General features: G+C 37.7%; 1 protein-coding gene across 2 annotated transcripts in view; it reads left to right on the forward strand.

Moving 5' to 3' along the window:
* CDH13 (cadherin 13) overlaps nt 1–22347 on the forward strand; it is a 459552-nt gene that overhangs the window by 186819 nt on the left and 250386 nt on the right. For both annotated transcript variants that reach the window (XM_085589891.1, XM_085589892.1), the window contains exon 4: nt 2564–2680. In XM_085589891.1, the coding sequence (XP_085446017.1) occupies nt 2564–2680 (117 nt within the window). The remainder of the gene's footprint in view (nt 1–2563; nt 2681–22347) is intronic.

Consider the following 22347-nt stretch of genomic DNA (forward strand, 5'->3'; position numbering starts at 1 on the left):
CTTACCACCCTACTGCTTTCCTTTAGAACTTCACTTCTTTGGATGAATGACTCATTGAATATAACTTGCATTTTTCTTCCATTTGAGAACCTCTGGGAAAGTGTAAGGATAACCTGTCATGGGTAAATGATGAGTTAACTGCTTATGGGTCTGTGGCTACCAGAATTGTGAGCCCTAGATGTTGAACGATCTGGAAATTGCTTTTCCTGTTCAAACTATCTCAGAAAGAAATGAGTCACATTCAAGGTCATGGATGGGACTCTGAGAAAAGTGATCTGGTGGAAGATATCCCTGCTTATTGCAGGTGGGACCAGATGGCTTTTAAAGGTCCCTTTCAACCCAAACCTTTCCATGACACAAAGATAAGTAATCTGAATGTCTTGTTCATTTGCAAAGACTCCAAGGTCTTTGTAAATGTACGAGATATTCAGATTTGTCTTGTTCACATCCCTACATCTCCCTGAGCTGAAGGAAACCCCAAGAGCAGGAGCAGGACTGGAAGGTGTGATCAGGTAAATGTTGCTGCTGCTGAGCTGAAGAACTGGGGTTTCCTTGTGTCCATCCTGGGAGTCACTCTTGCTCCTCAGGATCATCTCAGGCACGTGTCAGCCCCTCTGTGTTTACAGTGTGATTTTGAAAGCTTTACTGCTCTGTGCATTTGCCTTTGGACAGGATTCAGCTCTTTTCATTTGACACTTCAACTGTTCTTATCTTGAACATTCTCATGAAATTTTATTAAGAAAAACTCATGGGAGAGGAGTTGAAAGACAAAAACAGGGACCTGAGTGGCCTTCAGACTGAAAGATTAGAGAGAAATGGCAAAGCTTTTGGGAGAGCTCAGAGCTCTACCAGGGTGAGCCTCAAAATGTTATGTAAGTTGGCAACGTTGTGAGAAGGGATTCTCTGTGTGGCTCCCACTGCTCTTTGACTTATCATGACTAAAGCAAACTGGTGAAAACTTGAGTTTCCTTTGCTCCTGCTTGTTGTCAAATTTGAGAAATGTTGCTAAAGCCAGCAGAGGTAGGGCAGAATTTTGTGGTGAGAGGCTCGTTTGACAGGAGGCATTGCCGCAGGTGGAGGCAGGAGCAGCCTGTGGAGAGCTTGCCTGATGGATGCTGATTGTGCCACCAAAAAAACTCATTCAGCATTGAAGTTTTATAAAAACACAGCCTAGGGATGATGCTTTCACTGTGTAATGAAGAATCAGTTGTTAAAAAGAAAACAAACATGGTTTTGAGAATTGACTGAAAACTTTGGGGGTTGAATTTCTGCATTAAGAGAGCAAAGTGTTATCTGTAGGATAGAACTGTCTTACTGGAATTAGACATTTAATTCAGTGATTTTTTTTTTTTATAAAACTGCCATGACAACCCGGATGAAAAGCAGTGATTGAAATATTTTTCAGTTCCATGGTTCCCAATACACTGCAAATCTGGACTTTTTTGTTGTTGTTAGGTTTTTGGTCGGTTTGTTTTGTTTGGTTTCATTTGTTTGTTGGTGTTTGTTTGTTTTGTGGGTTTTTTTTTTTGTTGTCTTTTCTCTTCCAAAAAAAGAGGCTTGGATCAAGAGAGAGCTTTGGGAGATGGCGAAAGGCTTTTTTGACCTTGGTAGTGAGTGTGCTTGGAGAAGAGAGTTGCAGAGGTGTGGGAGGGAGCAAAGGAAGGAGCGCGGTCTCTGGGAAGCTGCAGCTCCTGCAGGGAGAGCACTGAGCAGATCAGAGAGCAGAAGGGAAGAGAAAGGAGAGGAAAGGTGTGGTGGGCAGAGATTTCCAGGGCCCAGAGGCCACTCTGGAGAGTTCACTGTAGCTCAGAACGTGCTGAACTGCCTGGAGCTCTGACAGAAAGAAAGGCTCCAGAAAATGCAGCAGAAAAGCAGTCCGATGTACAAACAACTTTTATTTTTGCTCTTTCTGACAGCATAACATGAAGCTTTCTCTAAGAGAAAGCAAACCCCAACACAAAACATCCAACACAAACAGCTTACTAGCTCATATTTTAAGTTACACCTGGACTTTAGTGTCTAATTTGAAGCTATAAGCTTTTGGTGTTGATTGAATGTTCATTATCTGCAGACTGTGTTTGCAAATTCACTTTGTTCTGTTTGATTGAAAGCCTGGGCTGTGAAGTGACTGAGTGTAGATGATGTCTATCCTCATCTGTGTCTTTTGAGATACCATCATACATACCTTTAGAAAAGATTCTCTACAAACATTTGAAGTGTGGCTTTTTACTGCTCTTGTGCAAGTATTTGAGGTAAATCAGACTTTGCTAAAGGCTTATGATTTAACCAGCTATCAGTTTAGGATTACAGACACACCTGCTTAGGTTTTGTAACTTGTTTACACGAGTACAAAATTAATATTGGCTGTCTACTGCCACTGAAAAAAGCACAGTAACCTGAAAGCTGAAATCCATGTTTTGATATGTTATCACTAATTGCTGGAAAATATAAAATACTAAACTGAGAATCTGGTATTTCATGGTAATTTTGCCTCAAGGTACAGGGAAAGGGAATAACAACTGTATATCTGGAAGTTTTACTAATTGGTCTTTTTCTTTTTTAGGAAATCATAAAACTAGAAGGCAACCTTGGAATTCCAAGACAAAAAAGGGCTATTTTGGCAACTCCAATATTAATTCCTGAGAATCAAAGACCTCCATTCCCCAAAATAGCTGGCAAGGTAAGTCAACAAAACTGGATCAAATGTTGCTATTAAGAAATTTATCTATTACTCTTATAGTTTTGCAGTGCCTATCACATTGGTAGTTCCAGATTTCTTCCTACCTCTTCCATCCCTTCTGTTTGTGAACATTGAATTTTTTGATCTCAGGCAGCTGAGTCTCTCTGTAGAAGTTCCTTCATTAAGAATTTTATATGGGGAGTTTCAGATTGGAGTTCTGGGCTCCTCAGGCAGCACAAGGAGACAAACCAGGCCCTGTTTGTACTGCAATGTTTTCCTGGCATCTTCTCATCCTGATTTTTTCCTCTTCCTGAAGGGCTTATTGGGGATCACAAGTGCCTTGGAGGATGTACAAAGATAGAAATGTGAGAGCGCCCTGAGAAACGTGTCCTCAACTAATGTTTAAATTATAGGTATTGCAAATGATCAGCACCTTGAAATACTTGGAGCTGTCATAATTTTTATGGGTTTTTTTCAGCATAACTCCAATTTAGGTATCCAGATGATTAATTTGGCTGGAGTATATTGCAAACAAAGAGATTATGCATGTGTCAGAGGCGACAAAACTTTAGAGGTATTTAAGATAATGGAATGACATATTCTAGGTCAACTGTGGTAATTTGCAACTGAATGCTGAACAAAGCATAAACAAAAAGGTTTGGAGTTTCAGACATACTGAAGGTAGGGAAGAAATTCAGTCAAAATCAATGCTGAAAAGAAAAGCAGTTATTTCAGTTCTTTTTGACTTGTGACAGATCTTCATAAGATGGGCTGTGAGGTCTTGCTAAGTACAATGAATGTCTGGACTAACGCAGGGTATGGGTTCCTGTAACTGTTTCAGATCCTGCACAAGCTGGAGAAAAAGTTACTCATCTCCTTCCCTTAAATTTAGGTACTTGTCATCAACTTTCCATAGCTTCATGAATTTTTAAAAAATTCACTTAGCTGGCCACTTCTGTAAGGTGTGAGGAGCACATTTATTCCCTCTTCCAATATATTTTGGGGCTCATCTCTTCAGAAGCCTCTCAGGGCAGCACATGGACTGATGGATCACAGCTCCTGCTGGGCTTTGGTGTTTCCTGAACCTCAGGAAAAAAACTCTTTGCCATCTCTGCTCTGCTGTAATCCCTGCAGAGGGACACTGCAGATTAGCTGTGGTTTCTATGGTGTTTTGGGGAAGAGGCAAAACATCCGGAGAATGAGTAATTTGAATGTTATAACAGGGTTTCAAAAATGAGAAGGAGCATGAAGCTTTCCTGACTGCACGGGATGGATGCCAGTGATAATTTCAGATATGACTTGTTCTGTGAGGAGCCACCATGTGAGCCTGTCTGGGTGTTCACATGGAAATCAAGTTTCCAGTGTGATATTTTCCTTTTCTTTCTTACTCTCCTTTCCTGTCCCTTCTTTTCCCCTACTTTAGCAAATTACCAGTGTGGTTTATTAATTTGTTCTGATTTCCTCTTGCTCTCCACCCCATGCTGTGCTGGCTGGAATTGCACAAAGTTTTTTGGAAGTGATTGCAGCAACCAACAGGTGAAATGTTGATTAGCACTTAGTGGGGAGCAGGGCAGATGTGTGGAAAGAGGAGAACAGGGGGAGAACTATTAATTGAGTTTTATTTCACAGTTAGGAAACACACCATAAAAGGAAAAAAAGAAATAGGAATTTTAGAGGACTTCCTTCATGAATTTTTCTTATATGCATATCAGGAAGGAGATACTGCACTGGACAAGTGAAAAGAGTGTTTTGTTCAAATTAATTACAAAAATTCCAATTAGCATTTATTTTAACAAGGAAGTACATATGTCAAGCCTGTTCTCTGTGCTGTTAGTGGCTTTCCAGCATCCCCACTCAGGAATTGGATTATTGCCTTGTCATTTCCACACCCTTCACTAGGGTAGCTCTTAATTAAATAACTATCCTAGGCATGCTGTGTTTGTAGGTGGAGAAGTATCACCTTTTAGCAGGATTTAAGGTTTTGCATATGATGCTTCGTGCCTGAGGGAGAACACTGAGATTAAAACATTTTAATACAACCTTGGTAATGTGGGTCTTTGTCACCAGATGGCCCAGGCTACAGCCCTTGACTGTTATTGATGTGTTTTGTTTAGCTCTTGCTGATAGAGCACTGGGATATGATATTCAATTTTTAATCTCTCTCCATATGCTGCTTTTCTGGTTTATTTGTCCACATGAAGTCAAATGAAATACAAAACAGTGGGATGCAGGATTATTTTGTTCTTCCACTGGCAGGTTATTGTCCACTACACCATGGAAATGTTTTCTAATACTAACTTAGAGTGATGGTTCTGTGCACCTACAAAACAATGACACACTTTAACTGATGATGGAGCTTTTTGAAGTTTAATCCTCACAGTAATGCAGACCCCAAGGAGCACAAAGGGAATTGTGGAGATGCTCAACAAGTCTCAGATCTTTTTCCACACATCAGAAGAGAAAGACACCTGCAAAGTGAGACTGTGTTTATCCAGGCTCAGAGAATTTGCTCTTCATGTTACTGATGGACAAATGGTGAATCAAGAATTCAATTCTTCAGTTTAAAGGAGTTGTCCTGCATAAGAATGAGTATTGCAATTGTTGGCAGGTAAAATCTGGAAGCCATGAGTGGCCTGGTGAAAATTGGCAGGACATTTTATGCTTAGTGAAGGGCAGAACACAAAGAGAGGTAACAGGAGTCTTTGCAGGAAATTATTGAATAAATCAAAACCAAAACTTTTTTTTTTCCCATAAGAATTTTTTTTTTTTTTTTTTTTTTAGTATGTTTTGTCTTTTGGAGTGGGAGTGGGGGTGGATGTGGCTCAGGTATTTTGGATCAGAAACTTTCTATATTTCCTACCCCTGATCTGGCTGTTAGTTGCACTTACATGGCAGGACTGACCCCAACAAAAGCTCAAGAGTAGAAGTGGTCCAGGTTTGCAAATAGGATAAAAATCTTTTAGATCTATGAGGAAGTGTTTTTTTTTTTTTTTTTTTCCTTCACTGAGATGTGAATTTAAGGCAAAGAGCAAATGCATCTTGTTTGTTAAAGCAGCAGTAGAAAAACACTTGAAGAAGGGAGGAAGCTGAAGAAAACTGCACGTAAAAAGCTGCTGGAAGCTGATATTTTTGAGTGGCTATACTATTTATATACGATAAATTGCATGCTTCACAGAGAGAATTGTCATGGAGTAAAGAAGCAGCTGTAAAAAATGTCAAACTTCAGGCAAAAAACTGAAGTGTCAAGAGATGATCATGATCTCTCAGCCTGGGAACAGAACCTAGAGAGAAGGTTTATGGGTTAGAGGAAGACATGAGAAACACAAGAGAGGAGCAACAGTGAAACAAAAGCTGAATGAAGGAATTTTTCGGTACCACTGGAAAATTAAGCAGAAAAATGAGAGGGAATCTAAAGAGAAGCAGAGGAGCAAAGGATCTGGCAAGGATGGGTGTCCAAGCCTGTGTGTGCTCACAGAGAAGGGAATGATGTGCAGAAACCTCAAAACATTTCAAAAACCATGAGAGAGATCTGTGTGACTGCTTGGTTGGAAAAGATTGAAAGTTGAATCCAAATTATTGGCCTGAATCTTTGTTTCAGTTACTAAAAATTATGTGGAAGCAAAAAAAATGCATTTCTCATTATGGAACTAGACATGGGGTCTACAGGAAACATTTGCTGGATTTTTAAGGATTTTTTTTTTAATATCCCATTGCTTGTTTTCAAATCATCAGCATGTCAAATGCAATGATTGTGCTGTGCCAGGGTATGGTCAGAAAATAGAATTTTGACTTGTCCAGAAGACAAGAATATTTTGGTGACTCCTGAAGTGGGTGAGGAACTTTTTCAGAGAGGAGAGGGAATTACAGAGACACAAGGAATTCTTGAATAAGTCTGATGGCTTATAAGGAGAACATTCTGCTAAAGTTCCATGTGGGAAAGGCATATCCACAGATGAGGCTATAGAAGCAAGAAGCAAACAAGGCAGAAAAGTGAAGAGGTGGAAAAGGGTGTTATTTATGAATAGCACTTAGGCAATAAATAAAGCTCTTTGAAATCCATCAAGAAACAAAGATTGGGTTTAGGAAAAAATCAAGTTATAGTCCAAGTATAGTAAGATTGGGTAGAAATATATATGAGCTCAATTTGTTCTGCCTAGCACAAGCATTTTCTGTAAATCCAGATGATTTAAGTGAAAGGAATACCCTGGTGTAATAACTAATGGATATAAATTCTGGCATAAGATTAAAAGAAAAGTTTCTAGTACCCAGAGAAGAGGAATTAATTTCCACCAGCAGTACTGAGGAGGGAACACAATATTTGATAAATATGTGATCACAGTTGCATAATACAGCTGCTTCTGATCCTGACAGAACAGACACCTCCAGTTTTCCTGCTGCTCTGGTGTTCCTGAAAATGTGGAAAACCCTGCTGAGCTGGGGCTGAATGGTGGCTGCAGGTGTCAGGCTGCAACATCTGATTAAATTCATGGCTTGCATGGAGGAATGGCACACTCCTGACCTTCAGGGAAAAACACCAACCTACCTCAGCAAAGAAAGAAATGACAGGAGCAGCACTTCATTAAATGAAAGGGCTTTCATTGCAAGTCCATGAATTATTAAGCTACAGCATATTAATTCTCAATAAAGGATATGTATTTGATGTCCTAACAAACTATTAAGTGAAAACAGCACTTCAGATTTGTCTCTTTTTCTGAATTTGTCTCTGAAGATGTCTCTTCAGCTCTCCCTTTTCTAAGAATACTGTCATTCACATAAACAATTCCAACAGAACACATTTGTTTTCTTTCAGCTAATAGAATTTTATTGGAAAAATTTGCTAAAATACACCTGTTTACTTAAGACTTTCGGAAGAATCACTCATGAGTTGCAAATGCCTTGGAAAACTGGAAAACAGTAATTTACCATTATTTTTCAGTGTTTGGTGTTGCTAATAAGAAGAAAAGAATTTTAAAACATTTGGGGAATACTTTCTAATCTTGTTACTATGGTTACAAGATTGTTGGAGATAAAGCAGTTATATGGCAATGATGGAATCGAATTTTCTGAACAATATTGATATATCCAGTACCTAATTTCCTGCTTCATAATAAATCATGTTAATGACCTAAAGGAAGGCAGCAAACAGAAGAGATTTTCTGCGCTAAAGCTGTTCAGCAAAATGTGCAACCGTTTAACTGCCACTGCTTGTGTTAACTTTGATTTCAGAAGTTGATAATTTTAAACTGTGCTGCAAAGGAAGGTAGAGCTGAGAAAAAACTCTGTCCCTATCAATAAATTGCCTATGGAAAGTAACTAAAATGAAATAAAACCGTGGTAAGTAATTTGTCATTGGCACAGTAAGTTAATTGTAGGCTCAAGTTTAAAATGTTTGGATAATTTTCAGACATAACAGCTATTTCATCTAATGAGTAGGGTTGGAGAATGTGAATAGTCATTCCCTAACCCCATTCTCTGTGGTTTCCATGGATCCAGACTGATTTTTTGTTACCTTTCATCTTTACAGTCTTCCAAAATGATCCTATATCCTGAGCTGACTGATGGGAAGTTGTTCACCATGACTTTCTGTCTTGTTTTAATTCAGTTTTTTGGAATACCCACTCAATCTATCCAGTTTCTAGAATCTATTTTCTTATTGAATGTATAGTTTTGAGCAAAAACTTGGTCTTTGCATTCTTAATAGGGCCAAATTTTAAGCTTAACAAGATGTAGAGCCTAATTCTGTAATCTTGAAATGGTAAAACAGGATATTTGGATCCAGGATTTCTGTTTGCTTAGTCCCTTTAATTTGTAATTTCTTCCTACAAATCTACTCAACGTAACACTTTATCTTAAGTGGGATGAGAGATGCAACAAACTTATCCACCTTTATTTAGCAGAGTGCTGTGTTAATATGTTACCAGTAAAAAATAAAAACTGCATGATATCAAAGTCAGGGGAGAGAACCACAGAGCTTCCTTTAAATCAATTAAGATATTTATTTGATAGCTGTGAACTGATTCACACTGCTTCAAACATGATTGTTTTCCTGTTCTGTTTCGAATAATTCCTCTGGTTTCTTGTTATACAGTCAATTGTTAGCAAGTTTATAATACAATATAAAGCAATATCCAAATGAATGACATTTTAGGAACAAAATTAACTTATCCCTGCCAATTTACAAACTAGATACTGTCATACTGTCAACTTTGGTGCTTTCATTAATGAAAGACTTTAATAAAGGCATTTTACAGGCTGGTCTGGCGACAAATTTGATATTACCAGCTGTGGCTTGTTAAAAGGGTATTAAGTAAAGATGGTTGGCAGAGCATTTCCAGAAGGAAAATTATATGTATTATATATGGCTCATCTGTAAGGTGGGGTAAATAGGTGTCACTCAGGGAACAACAGTAATTTTCTTCCTTCTCCCTAACTGCTGATTCTCTTCAGTGATTAACTGAAGAGAATTTTAACCTTTTTGTGCTTTGCCCTTGCTTTTATCATACATGGATGATTCCTGTTTTGTGGGGGGTTTTTTTGTTGTTGTTTTTTTTTTTCCCTTGCATTTTAGGGTGATGTACAGCAGCAGATCAATAGGGTGAATAAAGGAGTATGATGCTATTATCCATAATGACAGCTGTGTTTTAATTCAGGAAACATTTTCCCTTCTCATTGCCAAAACATCTGGTGCTCTTTTCCAGCTGCCCTCCAAAGGCACATTTTTTTAACCTCTCTGGTTTTTCATCTTTATCACTTACTGTGCAACCCTGTTGGCTGAATTGAGATATGGAATAAGTGAGGTATGGTCTATAGGGCAGAATCATGGAATGTTGAGGCTGGAAAAGATTTCTGGAATATCTAATTTTGAAGTTAATGTCACTCTTCTCTATTGGCCTATTTTCTTTCCAGTCAAATATATAAAAATGTAAATTATTTCATTTTAATCAATGTTCCACTGTTGACCTAAAACTTTCAATTGCAAAAGTCCCAGATATTAGGCAATTTCCTTTTGCTTGTGTTTGGAAAAGAAGAATTCAGTTTGACCACTCTACTTTCTCTAGATTGACTCACAAAGAGAAAAAACACTTTCTTCCACTGAAACTTTGCTTAAATAAAGAATTGAAGAAATGAGGAATTCAGAGAATTGTACTTTTTGGGATTAACCTGCTTTCCAAAGTTCTGTGTTTAACTTTGCAAGAGCATGGATTTTTGCTTTGGCCACAATGCTTCTTAAATTTTCTCAGGCTGTTTATGAAGTCATGGTGATTATTGTCATTTACATATTTGGGATTTAAACACAGGACTCATACCCTCCAGGCTGTATTTATATATACATAATTCACATATGTATATGCACACATTGCAGAGATGCACAGCAATAAATTACTACAGGTTTGTGCAACATCTCCAGACTTCCATCAACTCTTTTTGGTCAGTGCTCTTGACTTTGTAGGTGTTTTTCTCCCATTTTAATCTATCAATTGCTGCTGTGAACTCTTCTCACTGTCATTAGAAAATCTGCTTTTTCTATCCAAAAATGTCCCTTGCATTGCTGCTCTTCCACACTTTATTTCCTTGCCGTTTTTCCACCTGCCTCATATTCCTGAAGAACAGGTGGAAAACATGGGATAAATACTTTAAAAATTCTGTTTAAGGATTAAAGTGACTGTTAAAATATTGGCACAATTTTGCTGGGGTGTTATTTTAGTAATATTCTTTAGCTTGAGCTGCAGTTTAAGCTGAGTCTTTGTAAGCTTGAGCTCATCCCTCAGCACTGCCATGGAGCCTGGTAAGCACACCCAAAATAATTTCACTTTCCTGTATCCCTGCCTGACCCTAAGCATGTTGAAGCTGACAGAAATTCTCCCATCAAAGAGGGAAAGGAATTTTGATAAGGCCAACCCTCCTGGGAGATTGCAGTGGGAAAAAAGGACCCTTGGAGGAAGTGTGAGTTAAACTGATCATGTACATATCAAGTTATACTTTATTCAATATGTTTTTTAGGGAAAAATTTTTAAGTGCGCTTGGAAAATAGGATTTTCATCAAGGTTCAAACAGCTTCAGAAATTTTTCATTTCTACAAAGCATGGACAAAACTATTAAGCTTACATTTCCAATTGAGCTTGAGAATGGATTTGATAATAAGAATCTGTTCAACAATGAAGTCCAGAAATTGAAAGTAGTAGTGATCCCTATAATCCAATAACATGTGTCTTAATTTATTTTTTACTTATTAAAATTAAAAAAAAAAAAAAAGCAGTGTAGATGTAGCTGAGCTTGGCTATAACTTGAATTCAGGGGCTATATTAAATTTAACAGAATTCATGTTCAAACCTGATTTACAATATATTACAAGTGTTTAATGAAATAGAAGTGATGAAAGCTGGTCTTCTACAAATAAAAATTCGCTGCAACAAACCCAGGTGCTCTTATCAATGATAGCATTCTAAGCACAATGACCCTGAATAATCCCCTCAGCACCACTGGGGTTATTTTCTGCCTCCTGATATTTCAAACTGGGTAAGAAGGAGCAAACCCTGGAGCTGCAGCTGACCTGACCAGGCAATGAATATACATGTGAAGATGGAAATTCTTCCTTCCTTTCTGTTTCTTCAGGTGCCAAAAGTTCTTTTCACTCTGCATTGCTCCAATTTTTGTGGAACATCTAAGAACTTCTCATGTTGGATGTTTTTTCATCAAATTTGGTCAAAACTAGCCAAAAGGCTTAAGTTGGATCAGTTAAATGTTATCTTTTTCAGGAGACCAGACTAAAGAATCAGATATTTAGCAAAACAGCCTTTCCTCAACAGATCCTTTTCTACTTGACAAAGAAGCCATTAAATGTTCCTGAAGAAGCTGTTGTAGGTTGGAATAATGAGTTGACACATGGAAAGAGCAAAGTCTGCAGTGGGCAACCTGCTAATTTTAGAAAAGAAACACAGCAAGGATCTGTATGAATTTCATACAACAAAATGGGCAATGCAGAAGAAGTGTGTAAATAGGAAAACATAAGGAATAAACTTCTTCCAGTATTACTGAGCTGTTGGGCAAACCTGAATTTCCTAAGGTCATTGGGACATGAAAATTAACTTGAATTAATAGAATTTATTATACATGGATTATTTTTTCAAACTCATATACTATCATTACTGCATTAAGTGGTTTTCTTATGAGAATCCTAATTGTTAATAAATCATATTATTTTTTCTTAAAAAAATTCCAACACAATAATGATACAATAATGATACAATAATGCTTTGGAAAAAAATTAGTGTAATTATCTTTTAATGAGAAATCTTATAAACTTCATATTGTTTCCTTTTGGGCATGACTGATGAAGGATGTTCTTTGTAATACTAGAAAGTCACTTTTGTAAATAACAGAAAATTGGTGGCATTTATTCCCCCAAGATTCTACAAAGATTGGTGGTTCCAAACTCTTCATCTGAGGAGATACAGATGTGGTTCAGAGTCACCTGCTGTGAGCTCAGGACATGCTGCTGCTGTTTGTACCCAGCAGCTCTTTTTCTCATGTACTAGAAAACAAGCTTTGACCACATTTTTCATGCTGAAAACTCCCATCCTGAACAGCCTTTTAATTCTGGGAACAAACGAAGCACATGTTCCCTGGTGATAACTTATGTGTATGCATAGGTGCTTATAATTTATGGAGATGGAGACAGGTACAATCCAGTCCAGTGCAGCAGAGCCAAGAACAAAAAATTAATTCTTCTTCACAGGCTTTTCAAAAGAACTATTTTCTAAAATTCTTATTGGACATCAGAGTTAATTAGATTTTCAGAATTAGACAGAAATTTTCCTATCAGTTCTTTAAATCAAAAACTAGAGGCAAAATACAGCCCAGCTGTCATTTTTTGTCCTTGATTCTCTCAAGGAGGGACTCCCCGTTGCTTGTGTAATGAACCATGGGGACCCTCATGCAGTAGCTTTCAAAGAAATTATTATGTTGAAGAGAGAGAGAAATTAGCTCATTGCACATAATTTAGGAACAGGGCCTGCCATTTGTTTCAGTCATGAATTTACAGTCAGGAGATTTTGAGTTTAATAGATTTGAGTGACAAATACCTGGCAAACAGTTCATGGAAACAGATTTACTTCTATTGGAGGTTCAAAAAGACTGTAAGAGGATCCTTCAAAATCCCCAAACTCCCTTAAAAGAGTGAAATTCCTGTCAAAGTGGAAGAGAAAAGTATAAACTACCCGTAAATATTTCAATTATTTTAGAAAGAAGGCAGGCTGTGCCACACTACTGATGTTCTCAGTGGAGGAAGGGGACAGGAGTATGACAGAGCATCTCAAAATGAAATGTCAAAATAAAAGGATTCAGACCAAAAGAGAAAAAAACCCCAATATTATAAAATAGGAAAGAACAAGTTTGTGGAGCCCAAACTGGGAATTAAATCCTGGCTGTGGTGCACAGCTACTGCTGCACCTTGGCTTCTCTGGATTGTGGGGTCACATCCTTCCCATTCTTGTTAAAAAGCTCCCTAAGAAGCCTTGAGAAATGTTAGGAATTACAGCTCACTGAATCCCATTCCTGCACCAGGCAGTCAGTGAAAGCCAAGATGCAGCAGCCACTGGAATAGATAAACTTGGGACTGTTCATGAAGTGAACAGTCAACATGGATCTCTTTAAGGCAAATCATATTTTCTAAATGCATTAAGATCTGTGGAGAAGCTGAAGGTGTAGATAAATCTGATCAATAAACCATGCTTGGGTTTCTCTACTGAGAGGAAATGCTTCCTTCTGCTAAAAATGATTGAACCATCAGTGTGGAAACAGATTTCCATAGGGAAGGTTTTGCCAATAAATATTTTCAAAGATTTATACAGTGATTTGTGTTTAACACAACAGAAATTATCTGGAAAAGGAGACGTTGCAGTGACAGAGTGCTCAGATCATCCAAAACGAGTCATGAGACTGACGAGTAATGGAAAGATTGGAGTGTTGCAGAGTGATTTTACAGTACTGAAGGTTAGAACTGGTTGACCACCTCTGCAGGGAGAATCCAGGGGCAGATGTATCCAGGAATGACCCCCAACCATCCCTCTGTAATTTTTGGTTCATCTTTGAATTATTTGTACTTCTCTTTGTAAGGAAAACACGCTGCAGAAACGTGTTAGGGTGGCTGCACAAATAGTTACTTTGCAGTTCTGTAATTCCACAAACCTTGGCTAAGCTCTTGTTCTTCTAAATACAATTTCTATCATTCAAATGTGTCTGGAAAGCAGAGAGAAGAGGTGAGGAATGTCTGACTCATTATTTGTCTTCAAATATTGCTTTATTATTTAAAGAGTCGTTCTGCATTTCAAAAGCATGTAGGCAATGGTAGAAACAAAAAGCTATTTCTGAAAGCAGTGAGATTTAAGTCACCAAGGCCCACATTTGCAGTGAATTTAGGTGTCTCATTCCCTTCATCACGATGCTGTGTGTAATCTGCAGTTAAAATGGAATTAAAGTTACTTCTTCTGGCACTTCTGATCATTTGTGCATCTCCAGTTCTCCAGCAAAGGAGATATTATAATGTCTATACAGGGCTTTAGTTTGGCTCCCTGCTGCTGTCCCCCCTGGGATGCTGGGCTGGCACATCCCTTGTTTGTCCTGAGCTGTCCCGCATGCAGGAATTGTCCTGGAGGTTGGGGTCATTTGAACTTGGGGTTTTTAACTGGGTGGTTTCAGGCTTCCACTCCAAGAGATTGCAGAAGGGCTAAATTTAGCAATTAAATTTCCTAATATAAATTTCTCCAGTGTTTATTTTTCTGTATGTTTAGTTTAATGTTGATGTACTGTGCTGTCAATTGAAAATCCCCAAGATAGGTCAAGGTGATAGATGTAGAGAAGCAGTCCAAATTGATGAGAGATCTATGTTCTTGCCCATTGATTTCTCTGGCTGAAATTGAAATTAATGATTTGCAGTTGAAATGACTTGACTATTCTTTCTAAGGATCAATTTCAAAGCCATCTCTGCTCTTCATATTAGCTGGGAAATCCTGGGACTGTTTTAAGATCTTTCTGTATTCTAAACACATTAAGTGTAACCATAGAAACATACATATTAAGGTGCTTTTAATTATTAATAATCTTGGTAGATGTTGCTAAATTATTTTTTTACCTCCACAATGGGTTGTTGATTAATTTGCATTTTAAAAAAGTTACTAATCACATTAAATATTTTTTTACTTCTATTTGAGAATTGTGATCATATGCCTGTAGCCTTAACTTGTGGTAAAAATTAAGCAACAGTACCTGATCCTGGGGAAACTAACTTGCTCCATTAATCTAAAGGTTCTTTTTGCCTCATTAATTATTGCTGCAGTTTTGCCTGCATTTCCCTTAAATTAGAAGAGAAAAAGACATTATTTTAAGTTTATTGCTGAATTCTTTGTGAGGATGGGTGTGCTCTTGTACCTTCTTTATAGTTGTCAGCATATTATTATTCTCCATATATTTCTATTTTCATATGAGACTCACTAATATTTTAGAGAAGTCTAATCCTTTTTACCTGAAGATATGTAGTAAATCTGTAGTAAAACAGATTCAGTAGTGTACATAATATAATATTTGTAATCACTGGATGTTTTAGTCTTAATATAACTGCAGTTAAATATAGGGAGACAGCAATTAATTACATCAGAAATAGATGTTAATGCTGTCATTTGTCTTGAGTAATAGAACTGCAGCAGTGACCTGAGCCTGTGTGAACTGGTGAGAACGGACTGGGCTGTTTGCTAACACTGAGCTGAAGCAATGCCTATGAAAACTGGGTGAATTTTGGACTCACACCGATGTAATTGAAGTCAAATATGGCCATGGGTGATTATAGATTATCACTTAATAATGCCACTAGCAGTAAGGAGTGGTTAGCATGAAGTGTAAACACCGTGGAATAAATCCTGTGCTGTCTTTGGGTGTGATTTCTCTTTTCCCTGGGTTAGCCATGTGCCAGTGCCTGGTTAGGGCTGGAAATCCAAAACCCCTCTGTTGGCTGGTGCTGTTCCAGAGCCAAAGCCAAGGCCCTGAGCAGCTGTGGCTCCAACATTGGTGCACAATCCAGCTGGATCTGCTCTCTGCACATTAAAGGGGAGCAGGGGATGGTTGGATATTTGTGTTTTGCCAGTTTAAAGTGGCACTGGAGCCCTGTGTTGCTGTTTGACTCCTGTTTTAACTCTATCACTAGAGGATAGATGACAAGGTTTAAGCACCACGGTGTGGCAAGCACATTTCTCTCCCTCTCAGGATTTCTCATAGAGGTGCACAGAGAGAAATGAAAGAGAAAACAATTTCTACTTCTGCTCCTTGTTTTTCCCACGTGGAATGTGTTTGGAGAATTGTTTACCTGGGGTGGTGCTTGGTTGGATTCTGGTGAGGATTGTTTGAGCCTGATGGCCAATCCAATCCAATCCAATCCAATCCAATCCAATCCAATCCAATCCAATCCAATCCAATCCAACCCAATCCAATCCAATCCAATCCAATCCAATCCAATCCAATCCAATCCAATCCAACCCAATCCAATCCAATCCAATCCAATCCAACCCAATCCAACCTGGGGCTGGACTCTCAGAGAGGGTCATGAGTTGTGTTAGACTCAGAGAAAGTAGTGTGTAGTTTAAGTATCCTCCTTTTATATAGTATATTGATGTATTTTAGCATAGTTATAATAAAGAAATCATTCAGCCTTCTGAATTGAGTCAGACATCAGCATTTCTTCCCATTGGGTTTGCCTGCATTTACAATACCACGGGATAAAGCCCTGAGAACACTGAACTGAGGGAGACACCACTGCAAGGATGCTCTGGCATCAGGACCACTCCTGGGCTGGATCCACCTCCCAGACCCTGTTCCAGATCAATGGGACTTTTTCTCTAGTAATCCAACATATCCTTTAGAATAGCAGGACTAGATGATGTCAGAATCATTCCCATTAAACAGCATTAAACTTCTCTTTTAAAGTCAGGTTTAAATTGCTTAAGCTTGTTCTAGTAGATGGGACAGAACCCCCGTGACTCCTGAGCTCATTTAAATAAAAATCTTGTTATTACAAAAGAGGGAATTTCTAACATTTAAAATACTTTATAAAAATATCCCCCTTTTGCTTTTTTGCTCTGGTTTATTCAGTGTGAATTTTACTTCTTGAATATCTTTCTCTAGCCTTTATTTTCTTCAATCTCAGCTAAGTATTAAAATGATTTTTTTTTCCACACTATTAGCTGCATTTACATTCTGCAAGACAAAGAACGCCATAGCCATTATCCACCAATCCTATGTCTGTAACACTTTAGTAATTTAACAGCTCAAACTTTCACAAAATCTTACTATTAGCTTTAAATAGTATTTTTTGACTTTGAACAGTGTTATGGCAAAGCAATTGTATGTGACTGGAAAGCATCTAATTTTGTCTGAGTTAGAAAAGATAAAGCCTCTAGAGGCAATGGAAAAATATCTTGTATTTAGCCACAAGTGGATTAAAAATCCCAGCAATTTTTTGGTTTTAATTGTATAAAAACTGTAATTAAGATTTAAGAACTGATAAATGATAAATTCAGAGGCTGATACTAACTTGCAAGTTTATGAAATGCAGTGTTAAAGAAAGGAGACTCCATTATTTCTATTGCCTACTAATTTTTTTCTTGGCCTCAGGCCATCACTGAGCAAAATCAAACCTTTTATTCTAGAACCTTGTGTGTATTTACCCTCTGGTTCCTTCCTTTAAAAAGTAAATTTTATTCCACTAATTCAAGAGCAGAATTTACGTTCTTTGTGTGTTATAGGGGTTCTTCAAGATTAATATTTTAATTCTTAATCGTTGCTAATAGAAGCCACCACCTATTCCATTCTGGATTGCAATATGGAACATTTCTTTCCCGCAGTCTTAGATGTCATGAAATACTGTTTTTTAAGGTATATTTGTTAAGAAAAGAATTAAGTTAGACTTTGATGGACTGGGTTTCACAGAACATTGAAAAACACAGCTGCATATGGGATAAAAACAGAGATAAGTGGCCAAAATGAATTTTTTTTTAAGCTGCATTTTAAAAGTTTATTTATTTAACTATTTATTTATTTATTTTGCTGGTGATGTGTAAGGCAATAGTACCATATTTTAGGCAGCTTAGAAAGTTATTTTCTGAAAATAATGCAGTATAGATTGTCATGTTAACAGTTTCTGTCTAGAGCTTCCCTTAAAGGTCATCTTAGACTTTGGAAATGTTTCATATTTTAAAACAGCATTTATATTTGAAGCCCATATTTAATAATTATTGGTCAAAAGATCCAAAGGTTGTTATGTGTAGTCTTTAAGGAGCCTATTGACTGAAGCTTTAACTCATCTTGCATTTCTATCTTTAACTTTTTGGAATCTTCCACAAGAGTGGGCAATGCTACCATTGGAATGATGGGGAGAATCTTTGCTCCACATTTTTACATTGTAGTTTTATTTGTTGCTTAGTGAAAGTTGAGGAAAAGATCTGTATTTATCAATGCGTTTTGAAACCCAGGAAAATATTTTGACAAATATTTTCGTGTCACCTGACTCGAGGGCATTTTTTCTTATGATGGCAAACAAGACACTAGTTTGGCTGAATTCTGAAATAAGGCTTCTCAAAAAAGATTACTTCAAACTTGAAACACAGTGTAATTGATCACTCAACATCCTGTGGATTACTTGTTATTTATTCTCAGAGATACCAGAAAATCTTACTCATACTCTTAAAATAATCTGTTGGAGCTCAAAGCAAGCATCTGTGCAGTGCTTTCCAATACCCTTGTAATCCCCTCAATGTTTCAGATTATTTCTGTAGGAGATTTTTGGCTTTCTGTGGAGTTTTTTATTACAAATGAATAGTTAGATTAAATCAGGTTGACATTTGTTTGCCAGCAGAGAAAATCGGTGGCAACTGGTTCACTTAAGATAACACTTGCTAAGGACTGTGAGAGCTTTCACTAAGTAAAAAGAGTAGTTTAAGTATTTCCTGTTCCAAATTTGGCCTTTTTCCACAGTTTCTCCAGGTATAGATGCCAACCTTTGCACACAAATGCAAATGCTTATGCAGAAATATTGATGCAAATATCTGTGTCAGTAGGAGATGAGACTAAAACAAAGACACCCTCACTTGGAGCAGCGACAACTTTTGGCTTGCTGAGTCACAAATTGTAGATGCTCTCTGCATTTAAATTTTATGGCTCAGCTTCCAGTTTTTTGAGGAAGGAAATTATGAAATTTGCATGAATTATCACACTAACCTAGAGCAGCTCTTTTCTGCATAAATTCAGGTTGGGTAATTGGTGTTGTTGCAATATTGAATTAAATAGTTTTGCAAGTCCAGAATTAGGTATACAGAGTTATCTTGATGTGAGTAAGCAGGAATAATTTCTCATTGTCTGCAATTTTGTTGGAGAGAGCCCTTACAAAGGCACAAGGAGGGGCAGAGCTGTTTGCAGTGGATACATAAAAGAAATCCTTGGTGTGCAGCAGTGACAGGAACCTGATCTCATGGTACCTGCCAGCACTTTGTGATTCCACTTGAAATGCATCCGTTTTCTGTGTTTTCAGAAGTGCATCAGTAGTTTTCAAAGTTCACTCCAAAGACCTCCTGTATTTTTGTGGAGTAGCTGGGAAGGAGCAGATGTTCTGGGTTTTGGGTCTCTCTGCGTGTTTGATGTTGGGGTACAGGCTGCTCCAATTCAAATTACCATTTAAAAATTAAACTGCCATAGAATAAATGGCAAAACCTGCAGTGAAAATACCAGGATCAGAGATCCACCCTTCGTTTTCTTCTGACTACTCAAGTAATTATTCCACTTTATGAACTGAGTGCTTGGCTTTAATAAAACCAAGCAGAAGTCACTCTGGTAAATACCTCATTTCTTGTTTTTTAAATCTCTTTTCAGTGTTAGTAAGTATGATTAGGGTTTTTACTAATACAGTAGATTAATATAATATAAATAAAATTGTCTGGTTTTAGATTTAAAAAAAAAAAATGTCAGTGCTAACATTTAGTCACTATAGACTGCTTTTATTTCAAATTAGAAGCAGTCAAGTTTATCAAAGTGTAGTTAAAACTTTATTTTGAGTAACATTATCAGAGATTTCTGCCTTGTAGTCCATGTTAGATCTTCACACACAGTCACATGTGGAATTGGTAACAAAAGATTTTTCAAGCGTGTAGGTAAAAGACTTGATCAGGTTTGTGATGACATTGGTAATTTAAGGGCCATTATAAAGAAAGCATATATTATATTTACCATTTATAACTTTAAGTTACATTTCTGCCTACAATTCTTAAGGAGTTGTGACTACTCACACTGTTTAGAATTGAGCTCTGATGGTTTTACATGAAAAGTGAGGTGGATCCACTGATAAAAATTAAAATGAGTGTAGAGAACCAAAATTAAAATCTCAATTAAAATTTAAAAAAAGCATAAAGTTACTGATAGAAGTATTCGGTGCTTCATCATGGTGAAATATTTGAAAGTTTTAAACATCCCAGATAACTGTCAAACACAGCTGCCATCTGCCCTTGGCAGAAGCACCAGCATCTGTTGAGATGAAGACCTGTGACCTCTAGATAAGTTTCTATACACAGAAAAATATTTATCTTCCTCCTATGACCTTCCATGAACAAGACATGAGCCATGGATTTGTTTCCTAGGGAACTGGTGACTGAGGAAAATCTATAATTAGATCTGTGGGTTGTTTGCTACAAGTGGGAATTGGGTGCTAAGCAGGTTCTTAAAGTATCTACAAGTATTAGACAGACTTCATGTAATCGAACCAAATTTAGAAAAAAATACCCTTCATCATGATATGTCTTTTTTAATATCTTCAATTATAAAAATTAAGTACTTTTGATGGGGCACTTATTCCTCTAAGTTCATTTTAATTGCAAAATATTTTTATATTCAAGGCTCATCAGGTTGCTAGCGAAAGCAAAAATAAAATTAGTCAAAATCCTTCAAGAAATTTCTTCAGTTTCAACTGAGTCTTAATTTTCAAGAGCATTTTAGGTGAAACATTCTCATCAGCTCCATTTTCTCACTTTACTACTCCCATTCAGCTCCTCAGGTCGGCTCTGCAACTTCAGTGTCTTATTCTGCAATTCCAATTACTCTGCCCAGCTGGAGGGTCCCACTTAATCCAGGTCTTGATTCCTTTCTTTGCTGCGTGCATGGATCTAAAGATAACATTTGTAGCTGAGTCCCAGGGGCAGTCAGCGTGGCTGCAGGGAGAGCAAGCAGCCAGGTTTTTGTATTTTGTATTCCCCAGACAAGCCAGGGCAGAGCTTTCCAGCAGATTATTCATCTAATCAGCAGCAGATTATTCCAGCTCAAATGCTGCCCTGGTGCTCCCAGCCCAGAGCAGTGCCTTGTGCTTGTCTGGGTGCTGCACAAGAGGCTCTCAGGATTGAATTAAGACTTTGATCTTATTCAGAATAAATAGCACTGTGAAATACCTGGGAAGAGGTGAAGTTGGGTGTGGCAAGCACATTTCTCTTCTTCTCAGGATTTTTCATAGAGGTGCACAGAGAGAAACGAAAGAGAAGATAATTTCTAGTTCTGCTCTTTGTTTTTCCCATGTGAATTGTGTTTGGAGAATTGTTTCCCTGGGGTGAGTGCTTGGTCGGATTCTGGTGAGGATTGTTTGAGCCTGATGGCCAATCCAATCCAATCCAATCCAATCCAATCCAATCCAATCCAATCCAACCCACCCGGGGCTGTACTCTCTCTCTCAAGTCACGAATTGTGCTGGAGTTAGAGTCAGAGAGAGCAGTATGTAGTTTTAGTATCCTCTTTTTATATAATATATATTAATGTATTTTAGCACAGTTATAATAAAGAAATAATTCAGCATTCTGAATTGAGTCAGACATCATCATTTCTTCCCATTGGGTTTGCCTGCATTTACAATCGTTGGGTCTGCTCTCCTCTCCCATTTCTTCCAGATTTAGCTACACCTGTGGTGATTACACATTGTGTATTTTGTCCTAAATTCTGAATTGCTGCCCTTCCAAATCATCAGATGTGGCAACGTTCCCTCTTAATTTCTGCCTTTTTAAAGCTGTGAAAAGCTTTCAATAAAGCTCCTCTTTAAATCCAAATAATCCCTTGGTTGGTTTGTTTGTTTGTTTTTAAGGGGATCTTTTGAGTTCTTCTTTTAACATTGTCAATCACAGTCAGGTTTTTCCTAGCAGACCACAGCTTTGGAGCTGCTCCGTCTGGCTGTCACTCAGCAGAGAGTGGTGCTCCAATTCCTCCAAGTGACAGGGTTTGCAAGTCACGTAAACAGCAAATAAAATATGGTGCTTAAATGGCTCCTGAAAGGCCAGGCCAGCCAGTGAAACAGCCAGGCCTCCTGTGACAAGGAACATTTCTGAGTCCTTCCCCTTTGAGGCCACCAAAACCTGTGTTTGTGAACTCTGTGCTGTGTGCAGAATCCTGAGTCTGCAGATATATTTGTGAAGCAGACTGCTAGGAACAGGGAAAGGGGAAATTATTTGTAATGAATCTTCTTGCTCTTTATAAATTAGGAGTAAAGGGAAGCTGAGGAATTACCTGCTACAAAAGCTAATGCACATCTTGATGTGTTTATTGAATTACTTTGCTTAGATCTCTGAGCAAATGCTCATTGTTAGCTATTTATATTGGTTAAA

The sequence above is a fragment of the Lonchura striata genome, chromosome 11, assembly GCF_050655825.1.
Source record: "Lonchura striata isolate lonStrDom1 chromosome 11, ASM5065582v1, whole genome shotgun sequence".
NCBI classification, from domain to species: Eukaryota; Metazoa; Chordata; class Aves; order Passeriformes; family Estrildidae; genus Lonchura; species Lonchura striata.